At 40.5% G+C, this 12039-nt stretch overlaps 1 protein-coding gene across 1 annotated transcript in view; it reads right to left on the bottom strand.

The window, feature by feature from the left end:
* FAT4 (FAT atypical cadherin 4) overlaps positions 1 to 12039 on the bottom strand; it is a 625352-nt gene that overhangs the window by 303018 nt on the left and 310295 nt on the right. Inside the window, exon 4 of the mRNA XM_029589082.1 lies at positions 1206 to 1556. Coding sequence (XP_029444942.1) covers positions 1206 to 1556 — 351 coding nt within the window. The remainder of the gene's footprint in view (positions 1 to 1205; positions 1557 to 12039) is intronic.

Raw genomic sequence — 12039 nt, 5'->3', positions numbered from 1 at the left:
TTTCCATCGCCAGCACTCTCTTCGGCCGCCGGCAGGTTAGGCTCCGCCAGCAGCCCGGTTCCTCCCCAGGTGTGCCGCTCCATGCAAATGCACGGTATACACACCCGGTCACACTGGATTGGTTACAGCCTAATTCTAAAATGGATAATATGCCTTATTTTCCTACACATAATACCCATAATGACAAAGCAAAATTAGGTTTTTAGAAATTGTGCAAATTAAAAAAAAAAAAATCTAAAATATCACATTTACATAAGAATTCAGATCCTTTGCTATGACACTCAAAGTTGAGCTGAGGTGTATTTTGCTGTCATTGATCATCCTTGAGATGTTTCTCCAACTTGACTGGAGTCCACATATGGTAAATTCAATTGACTGGACATGATTTGGAAAGGCACACACCTGTCTATATAAGGTCCCATAGTTGACAGTGCATGCAGAGCAAAATCAAAATCATGTAGACCTTTGGGACAGGATTGTGTTAAGGCACAGATCTAGGAAGGGTACAAAAAAATTGTTGAAGCATTGAAGGTCCTGAAGAACACAGCGACCTCCATCATTCTTAAATGGAAGTCATTTGGAACCACCAGGACTCTTCCGAGAGCTGGCCGCCCACCCAAACTGAGCAATCAGGGAAGAAGGGCCTTGGGTCAGGGAGGTGACCAAGAACCCGATGGTCACTCTGACAGAACTCCAAAGTTCCACTGTGGAGATGGGAGAACCTTCCAGAAGGACAACCATTTTTTAAAATATATTTTGAACAATTTATATCTCACCAGTTACCCAATTAGGCTCTGCTCTATGCGGGTTACAATAAAACCATCTATGCCACACTCCACCAATGAGGCCTTTATGGTAGAGTGGCCAGACAGAAGCCACTCCTCAGTAAAAGGCACTTGTTAGCCAGATAAGTTATAATCAGCTAATTTAGATAGCTGGATATCTTTGAATATTGGGCACCCTGAGTTAATCTTCAGACTCAGGGACAATTCCATTGTGTAGCAATTAAGGAGCCAACAGTTTCCCCTCATAGCCTATATCATTTAGAGACAGATACAGCTAAGATTAGGAATAAGTGGAAGTTAAGTAATAAGGCAAGAAAAGGAATGATTTGCTTCATCATTCTCTGTAATTAGCAAGCATTCTTGATTCAAAATCATGAGTCCATCATAAACAAGAAATGTATATCTTGCCAAAGCACTTACCATCATCAGCATCAGTGACATTGAAGCTGAGAATAGTCGATCCTAAAGGCAGATTTTCCATCACCGATGTACTAAATGAGGCCAGGGCAAACACAGGAGGATTGTCATTTATATCAAGTATATTGAAGTAAACTTTCACAGTAGTGAATTGCTTGCCTCCATCTTCCGCATGAACGGTCAGGATATAATACTGCTGCAATTCGTAATCCAATGCACAAGTCACATTAAAGACTCCAGTAACAGGGTTCAAGAAGAATATGCCATCTTCATCATCTTCACTGATAAGATACGTAATTTCTCCATTTGCACCAGAGTCATCATCGATGGCCAAGATGGCTGCCACTATAGATCCTGTAAAACACATTGAAAGAATAATGTTCAGGAAGAAACCATTTACTAGCCGATATTTCAAAAGGTGATATCAAGAGTGAAAAACAAAACAAAATAAACATTTTCTTTGTGATACACACTAATTTGGCATCTGTTCTAGTTATATAGTACAAACGATGTCACACACACACAATGAACCAATCATACTGAATAGACATGTGTGTGATATGCTGTATGAAATTGTTCTGGTCATATCTTTTCTTGGGGAGTTATGGGAATTGCTAAAAGAATTTCCATTCTAACAACTTTCAAGTAATTCATGTTTTAATTGGTGTATTACATATATAATTATTTCCTATAGGGATATTTGAAACATTACATGACGTTTGATTTAAGCAGGAAAAAACAATCTATTGTTATACCCATGTGAAAAAGAGGCAGCTATCTTTTAAAGGCCGAGCTACTGTGCTGTACACACACACTTTTTAAACAAGAACAGTTTACAAAATGAGCGATGATTTATTTCTTCTCTATAACTGGAAAGTGTTTTAATATATTTCTGTCATGTAAACAAATGCTCCGCTTCTAAACCATTTCTCTAGTTGGTCTTGAATTTATAATCTTAAAGTCAGGGAATCTGTACTGTAAATAAATACTTCAGCTACAAAACATGAAATATATACCTTTTTTTTTAATAAACATTACAACAAGTTGTAGCTCTATTTAATTTATAATAAACATCTAACTTCTATTATTTAATCAACTTGAATATAAAATGTAAATTAAAATTAGAGTAAAGTGCCAACCAAGATATATTACCAACTGCATTACCATGGGAAGAGTTGGAATTTTCTGTTGGTGAAAGGTTACAGGTATGTGTTGTGTTCGTGCCTCTTCTCGCCCCTCGCTCCACCCTCTCTACCTGGGATGCGACTCCCTTCGGATCTGATGGACAGGTGCAGCCGCGGCTTTTCTCTGCCTCTTGTTCCTGGTTTCCCCGGGCTGGCCTGAGGCTACGGATCTGCCAAGTTCCTGATGACGTAAGGGCGCGTGCTCCAGACTTTGTACCAGCAAGGGCGCGAACACGGGGGTGCCCCCCATAGTGACGTCATCCATTTGCACTTTAAAAGGTCTTTGTTTGCTAACCTCTAACGAGTTAACAAGGAACTCCAACAGGACTTGCTTCGGCAGACCTCGATACTTGCAACAACGATCAGAGTCAGTGAGGGGAATCCTTCCCCACTGCTAGGCCTTTTCAAACTTAACAGGAGTACCCACTCCACGGGGGCTCCGCTCTCTCTTCTTGATTTCAGATTGCCAGAACACTCGGAAGACTCCTCATTGCCTGGAAGCGATCGCTGACATGAACACAGTGAGTTCTATTGTACATAGGAATCGGTACTCGCTCCACGAGGGCCTACATTCCTATAGCTCTGAGGGCTCGCTCCACGAGGGCCTACATTCCTCGCTCCACAAGGGCTTCCCTTCCGTCCAAGACGTTATTGCAGGTACGGAGATCAAGAGTTACATTGGCAAGATTGCAGATAGGAACCGGTACTCGCTCCACGAGGGCCCATGTTCCTAGAATCTTTTACAGGCTCTCTTCTACTCTAGAAGCCATTTCATATACAGCAATTGTGAGTTCTTATTACAAACTGTTTGTGGGAACCAGTGCTCGACTACGGCTCCTGTTCCTGAATGTACTGAAGACTCTCTGTGGCATAGAGACCATTGCAGACATCTACTACTGTGAGTGTACCATCTTGTATCCAGTATACCCTGTCAACTCACTATCTAGTCTCTCTCTACAACTCAGCGACCCAGAGATTATATTCCAGTATCAGAAGGACTTCAGCCTTGCCGAACACAGCGACTCACTACTGCCACCTCTAGTGGTCCAGCTTCCAGTCTAATAAAGAACTATTATGTTTATCTCATATTCTAGCCTAGCCCTTGGTTCCTCTCAGGATCTCCTCCTGGGGGCGCTGTCATCTGCCATCGGCCCAGGGATTCACCATTTCCTCCAAGTGGTCATTCCTTTCACTACTATCACTCTGTGGGAGCCATCCACTACCTCCCACTCACACCGCTCGCGGAAGTATTATATAGATAGCTACTCCTCTTTCTTTGAGACTTGCCAGCAGCTTATATATAACAGATTGCTACTCCATAGCGGAATGATAGATTGCTATCTCAATAGTGAAGGACAATATACCTATTGTTAGCTCCTCTCCTCAGCAGAGTATCATTGTACAGACTGCCAACTCCTCTTCCTTGAGGAGTTGATCCATAACAGATTGCTACCTCCTTTCCTTACAGGAGCATCTACAGCAGTTCGCTAACAGATCTACAGATACCTAGCTCCTCCCCTCTGGAGAAGCATGTCATGTCATATCGCTACTCCTCCCCCTTTCAGGAGAACAGCAGAACAGATTGCTAACTCTACCCTCCTGGCGGGGTAAGCGATAACAGATTGCTAACTCCTCCCCCCTGGAGGAGGAGAGCGTAACAGTGTGCACCTGGTGAAAGGAGCTCCTGGCTCTCAAATAATGAATCCAATCTCTGGAGGTCACAGTGGCAGACCTAGAAGAGCTAAGGCAGAAAGGTATATAGAGGAGACCTTCAGGGACATAGTAGCATGGCTCCAAATCCTGTCAAGCAGCTCTTCTGTTGCTTTGGAGGAGCAAAGTTACCTGACAGGAGACTATTACCTTCATGTGGCAGCAAGTAATCCTACAGCTAGGATCTGCCCTCTAGGTGATACATTCTCGCTGTGAGAGGATAAAGCATCTCCAATGCCATGTACCAAAGAGGGAAGAGTTGGGATGACCATTATAGTGGGTGTTTTGATCACTCAGAATATAAATAACTGGGTGGCTTGTGGGCATGAGGATCGTTAGGTCACTTGCCTGCCTGGTGCAATGTGAGTGGAACTCACGTGTCACCTAGGTAAGATTTTAGAGAGTGTCATGGTACATGTGGGTAACAATGACATAAGAAGGTGCAGGAGTGAGATTTCGGAGACTAAATTTAGAGTCTTAGGTAGGAAACTGAAAACCAGAACCTCCAGGGTTGCATTTTCAGAAATGTTCTTATTCTATGCTCAGGACCCCAGAGGTAGGTTGATCTCCAGAGTCTCAATGCATGGATCAGACGATAGTGTAGGGAAGAAAGTTTTAGATTTGTTAGGAACAGGGGAGATTTCTGGGGAAAGGGGAGCCTATTCCAATTTGATGGACTCTACCTTAACCAGAGTGCAACTAGGCTGCTGACTGTAACATTTAAAAAGGAATAGATCAATTTTTAAACTAGATCATATGGGAAAGCCACAACAGTCTCACAGAAGCGCTTGCTTCAGTGGGATGTATCTTCCAAACATTCTTGCAAAACAGGGAAGTTAGAATATCCTAGTTCTCCCTTAACAGAAAGCTTGGGAGTAACCCGCACAGAGCAGTATTTATAACCTTAAGCTGATTGCTGGGCATACTGGATGGACCATTTGGTCTTTAGATGCCATCATTACTATGTTACTGTTAGAGGTTGTGTTTAAGGCTGAAGTAGCTCAGACAGATGTAGATAAAGAGCACCCAGATGTGAATGACTGTAAACTGCCTCTATGATTTGCCAATAACCAGGTTGTGAATACAAAGAAAAATGAAAGTAAACATTTAAAAAACATATTTTAAAATGTTTGCAAATACCAGAAGTCTAAATATTTAGAAAGAACAGCATTATACAAGGATGTAGCCATTATACGCATTTCTGAGACATGGCAGAAGAAAGATAATCAATGGGATACTATGATATCAGGGTATGAATTATATTGAAGTGATAGGGCAGATCAAATTAGTGATGGGATGGCACTATATATAGAAGATAGCATAGAGTCAAGTATGATAAAAATCCTGGACTGTTGGACCCTTATGGATAGAAATTCCATTCATGATGGGTAAACGTATAGCAGTGGTATACCAGCTACCTGGCCAAAATGAAGAAAGACTGTGAAATGCTAGGTGAAATTAAAAAAACAAATACATTTGACAATACAATAATAATGGGATATTTCAATTACCCCAGAATTGACTAGGTCATTGCCTCTCTGAGATAATGCTAGAGAGGTTAGATTTTTACATACCATGAATGAATGCTTCATGGAGCAGCTGGTCCTAGAACTGAGGAGAGGAGCAGCTATTTTAGATCTAGTCCTCAGTGCAACACATGACTGGTACAAGGAGTTACTGTGGAAGGGACACTAAGCAATAGAGATCACAATGTAATCAAATTTGACATAATCACTGGAAGGAGAACATTAAATAAAACCACTACAGAAGCATAAAAGGAGCAACTATGATTGAAAAATAAATTAGTTGAAAAAACACTAAAAGGAGCAAGCACAAGAGTTAAAAGTTTGCATGAGGCATGAACATTGTTTAAAAATACCATTATGGAAGCCCAAATAAAATGCATTCCTTGCATTAAATTTTGAAGGAAGCCCAAATAACTGCCAGTGTGGTTTAATGTGGAGGTTAAGGAGGCAGTTAAAGCTAAAAGGGCACCATTCAAAACATGGAAAGCAGACCCAAATAAAGAAAATACGCAAGAGCACTAGCAAGTTAGATATAAAACCATACTTAGACAGTCCAAGAAAGACCTTCAGAAAAAGCTTGCCAGTGAAGCAAAAACTATTAATAAAACCTTTTTCAAGTACATTCAAAGTAAAAAGCCTGTGAGGGAGTCAGTTGTGCTGCCATGAAAAATGGGGGGAAAAGGGGTGCTGATGGAGGACAAGGAAAAAGCAGAAAAACTGAATTAATTCTTTGCCTTGGTCTTTACAGAAGAGGATGTTGGGAATATACCCGCACCAGAAACATTTTCTAATGGTGGAGATTCAGAGAAACTAAAACAAATATCTGTAACAATGGAGGATGTAATAGATCAGATTGACAAACTAAAGAGTAACAAGTCACCAGGACCTGATGGCATCCACCCCAGAACTAAACATCGAATCACTAAGCTGTTACTAGTAATCTATAACCTATCATTTAAAACAGCCATGATTCCTGAAGATTAGAAGATGGCCAAAGTGACACTGATTTAAAAAAAAAAAAAAAAAAAAAAAAAGACTCCAGGGGATTTCCAGGAAATTACAGACCAGGAAAAAGTCCTTGGAGTCCTTGTGAATAACATGTTGATCTGCTCAGTGCGTGGTGGTGGTCAAAAGAGCAAACAGAATATTAGGAATGATCCAAAAAGGGATGGAGAATAAAACAGAAAATATCATATTGCCTCTGATTTGAGTCATGGTGTGACCGGCACCATGAGTATTGCATGCAGTTCTGGTAACCCTATCTCAAGAAAGACATAGCAGACAACAGTGGGTCAAATTAAAAGAAGCTATAAAAGGCAACAAATCTTTATGTACAAAAATCTAAAAGTTAGAAGAAAAGGAAATCACTATGGTTCTCCACAGAACTGGTTGAAAAAAATAAAAGCAAAAAGATTATCATTCAAAAAATACAAAAGAACTCAGGGAAGAATATCTGGTGAAGCTGAAAAAGATGAGGAAAGAAATCAGTATGGCAAAAGTGTGAGTGGAAGAAAGAATCACTGAAAAGGTAAAGTGAGGTGATAAAACATTTTTCAGATATATCAGAGAAAGGAGAAAGACCAGAGGTATATTGTAAGACTGAAAGGCTAGAGGATGGAAATTAAGAAAAGAGGGCATGGAGGTAAACCTGCTGGTGCAGCAGTTACTACCCTCAACCAAGCAGCCTTGATCTTTTGATACAACTGCAACACTGCTCTCTGCTTCAACAGCAAGGGAAAAGGGGAGTTGGATTCTGAGAGCAACGAATGAGGGCCCTGAATTTTCTGGTCTGGGGAACTGATAAGCATAGGAGTAAGCTGCACGGAGCAGCAATTATTATCCTTAGCAGAAGGCAAAGGATTATTACTCTTAACCAATAAGCCTTGATGGTTTTGACACAGCTACATCATCACTCTCCGCTTTGATAGTTGTGCGGGTGGGAATGGAAGAGGAATTGGATTCAGATGACCACCAAAACAAGCCCTGACTTTTATGGTCTGGGGTACTGATATGCAGATATAAGTGAAAAAGTACAGGACTGCTTCTAAGGCCAACTCCATAAGCAAAACACATCAGCACTGTCTGAATTTTCAGGAAGGCACAGAGCAGAAGTTGCTACCTTAAAGAGAAACATGGGGTAACCTGCACAGCGAGGAAGATACTACCATAAGGAGCTTGCTGGGCAGACTGGATGGACCATTTGGACCTTTTCTGCTGTCATTACTATGAAAAGAGAAAGATGAGGAAAAAGCAAAAAAATTAAACAAACACTTCAGTTTGGTGTTCACTAAAGAAGATCCTGAAGGAGGACGGTTGGTGGTAATCAAGAGTACGGATGGGAATGGGGTAGATACAATATCATTTACAGGACAGAGTATATTGGTGGAACTAGCAAAACAGAAAATGGACAAGGCCATGGGGCCTGATGAGATATATCCTAGGATGGTAAGGGAGCTGAGAGATGTGCTGGCAGGTCCACAGAAGGACTTATACAATAAATCTTTGGAAATGGGCAAGGTGCCGCAAGCTTGGAGTAGGGAGATAGTGGTCCTGCTTCACAAAAATGGAAGCAGAGAGGAGGCTGAAAACTACAGGTCACTTAACCTTACCTCGGTGGTGGGAAAATTAATGGAAACACCATTGAAGGAAAGATCAGCCAACTATCTACAAACTAATGGACTGTAGGATCCGAGGCAACATGGTTTTACCAGAGGAAGGTCATGTCAAACGAATATGATAGATTTTTTTTGGATGGTCGACAAGAGAAATAGATCCAGGAAGCACACTCAATGTAATTTATCTGGATTTCAGCAAAGCATTTTGATACTGTCCCTCACAGGAGGCTAATAAGGGAGTGTATAGGATACGTCTTCAGAAAACCTTAAAGGACCAGTCACAGCTATTTGGTCCGATCCTCCTTAAGAGCCAGCCCCGCAAACAATTCTGGGTAAAGAGCAGCTCCCTGGAGAGAGGGGAAAAATCCAGGGCCCACAAGCAGCTGGAGAGAGTGAAGCCTGCGATGTGAGAAGCCATTGTCAGATACGAAGAATATGTTGTCTATATGTGAGGGGTTCTTGATATAGTAGTGGGGATAAGTGCTGTACTTATACAGGGGTGATGTGTGAAAAGGTATTAGCTGTAGGAACAATGCCTGCTTTTCATGTAATGTGTGGAAAAGGTATTAGCTGCAGAAGCAAGAAGCAAGATCTGCTGTGAAAGTAGAAGGTATAGGGGCTTCAAAAGGATCTGTGGAGGATCCAAATGGTTAGAAAAGTACGCAGCTAAAGCAGGGGTATCCACTGGAAGAGGCCCCCTAAACCAATCACTGAGGCTCAGAAGATCGAGCCAGGGGTGTGCTGTCAAAACTAAATACTGCAGGGCAAATCCACAATGATGGTAAATATAAACAAGTAGCACTTCCAAAACAATGTAGGGTGATGAAAAACCATGGTAGCAGAGGGTTTGTCTTCACTGTGTGGTTCAGTGGATCATACCACAGAAGCTTGTCCTTATGCAAGCATGAAGCAGGAACATGGGATTTGAGAAACGCTATGTTGAAGATGGCATTAATTATGGGCCGACTGAACAAGTTGGGGGTGAAATTTTGAAGGTTTTTCCCCTGCCTGATTTGTGGCAAGAGAGCCCATGAAAGGTAACCTTGTCCCAAACACCCACTGGAAACACTGTATAGGAAGTGGATTGGGGAAAAAGATGTCACAGAGTTATCTGTACAAGTAGATAGCGAGGGTACAGAAAAGAATGTGGTTACATGTGAGGAGACAAAGGGTGATCTGACAGAATTAGGCCCCCATAGTTACTGAACCTAGGGACAGTAACATAGGAGGGATAGTAAAAAGTGAAGTGTGCGCTAAATTAAATGGCCTAGATTTAAAAAGACCACTCTATCCTAAATATAAGAAGATGGTGCTTCCATTTACACCTGTGTGGTCTACAGGCCTTCAATGCAGATAGAAGAGCTAGACAGAGATCTGATTGAAGACATCCAAAAGGTGAGAAAGAAAGGAGAAGTGTTCCTCATTGGACATTTTAATCTGCCAGATATAGATTGCAGTATACCTTCTGCAGAATCTACAGGAAGTAGAGAGATAGTGGATGCCCTTCAAGGGGATCTGCTCAAACAAATAGTAAGGTAACCTACGAGGGAGGGTGTGATACTCGACATGGGACTCACAAATGGGGATGTCTCTAATGTCCGAACAGGTGCCCACCTGAGCCCCAGTGATCATCAGATGGTATGGCTTGATACCTCAAATAAGATATAGAAAATCACACGAAGACATGAGTTGTGAATTTCAAAAATATGGACTTTGTCAAAATGGGGATGTTCCTGGAGGAAGAACAAGGAGACAGAGAGAAAATGGGCGAGGTGGAACAGTAATGGGCCAAATTAAGAGAAGCTATTACAAAAGCAACAAATCTATATGTTAGAAAAGTTAACTTTAATGAATAAGAAATCCACTGAAGTATTGGAACAGGATACTAAAAATAAATCATTGTTATATCCTTCTTTGATTAAGGAAAACCATTTACTTTCCATTAGGTTAGAAAATATGGTGAATATGTTAAGAGGGAAAATTCTGCGATTTGTAAATTTTCCCAGGGATCAATTTATTTCTCCAAAGGACATGTGGAAGAAATATATGTTTGAAGTCCTTAAAGTGCCTGAACAGGCTCTTCCATTAACATCACAAATCTATTCTAGACCTCCTTTTAAAAAGGTTTCGGCAGATCAAAAAGGAGTTCAGGTTTTAACCCCTGTAGTGTCTCCTCAATTAAACCTTATGGAAATTTTGGAAACATCGCAGAAGGACTCTGTTACCCCAGCTACACTGATTGTCTCCTTCCTTTTGGAGGCTGACAAAGAATGGAGATTGAAAATGTTTTTCCGACATCATTTAGAGACTTTTATGAGTCTCAAAATTAGTGATTTTCCAGATTTGTCCAAGGCAACGCAGAAAAGAAGAAAACAATTTTTACTGTTAAGGCTTAATGTTAGAGGAGCAATGTTTCTGCTTAAGTTTCCTTATAAATGTACTATCAAGTATCAAGACTTTTCCTATTTTTTTTCCTTGCCAAACCAGCTCTCTACTTTTCTTACAAATAAAGGTGTACCTGTTCTTAGCTCTTCTCCTATCATGTCTGTGTGAGTGTATTTGCCAGCACTAAGATCCGTATTTAATGGATTAGCATGCCGTACAGCAGGTTTTTTTCCTTTTTTTTTGTTGACAATTTTTCCTGAAGTTGTGGTATTAGATCCTCCTTTTGCGGACTAGGAGTAGAAACAGAGATATTAAGAATATTTTCTTATGTATAGTAATACATTGTACTTTTATTGGTTTTTTTTTTTTATTATTCCCTGTCTTATCTCTGATTTCAAATCAAGATGTTTTTTTCTTGAAGTATATTTGTAAAATTATAAACAATAAATAAAAGAAAAAGAAAAGTAAACAAAAGTAAGAGGAAAAAGAAACCAATCTGGTACTCAAAGGCGGTGGCTGAAAAAATAAAGTAAAAAAGAACAGTGTTTAAGAAGTAAGAGAGGAACACAGGGAAGAATATCTGGTGAAAATGAATGAGACGAAGAAAGAAATCAGGAAAGCAAAAGATCAAGGGGAAGAAAGGATTGCCAAAGAGGTAAAGTGAGGTGACAAAACATTTTTCAGATACATCAGAGAAAGAAGGGAGGCCCAAAGTAGTAAAATGAAATTGAAAGATGACAAGGAGCAATGTGTGCAGAGAGACAAAGAAATGGTGGAAATATTAAACAAATACCTCAGTTCAGTGTTCACTAAAAAGACCCCGGAGAAGGACCATTGCTGGTTGAGAAGACGGTATATGAAGGTGGAGTAGATGCAAGACTATTTACTGAAGAGAATGTATGCCTAACAAATCTGCTTCACTTTTCTGAAGGGGTTAATAAACATGTGGATAAAGGTGAACCGGTAGATGTAGTATACTTGGATTTTCAGAAGGCGTTTGATAAAGTTCCTCATGAGAGGCTTCTACGAAAACTAAAAAGTCATGGGATAGGAGATGATGTCCTTTCGTGGATTACAAACTGGTTAAAGACAGGAAACAGAGAGTAGGATTAAATGGTCAATTTTCTCAGTGGAAAAGGGTAAACAGTGGAGTGCCTCAGGGATCTGTACTTGGACCGGTGCTTTTCAATATATATATAAATGATCTGGAAAGGAATACGGATGATACAAAATTATTCAGAGTAGTTAAATCACAAGCAGACTGTGATACATTACAGGAGGACCTTGCAAGACTGGAAGATTGGGCATCCAAATGGCAGATGAAATTTAATGTGGACAAGTGCAAGGTGTTGCATATAGGGAAAAATAACCCTTGCTGTAGTTACACAATGTTAGGTTCCATATTAGGAGCTACCAG

The sequence above is a fragment of the Rhinatrema bivittatum genome, chromosome 1 (genome assembly GCF_901001135.1).
Source record: "Rhinatrema bivittatum chromosome 1, aRhiBiv1.1, whole genome shotgun sequence".
Lineage (NCBI taxonomy): Eukaryota > Metazoa > Chordata > Amphibia > Gymnophiona > Rhinatrematidae > Rhinatrema > Rhinatrema bivittatum.
The sequence above is the reverse complement of the archived record's forward strand: the minus strand, read 5'-3'. Positions and strand labels throughout refer to the sequence as shown.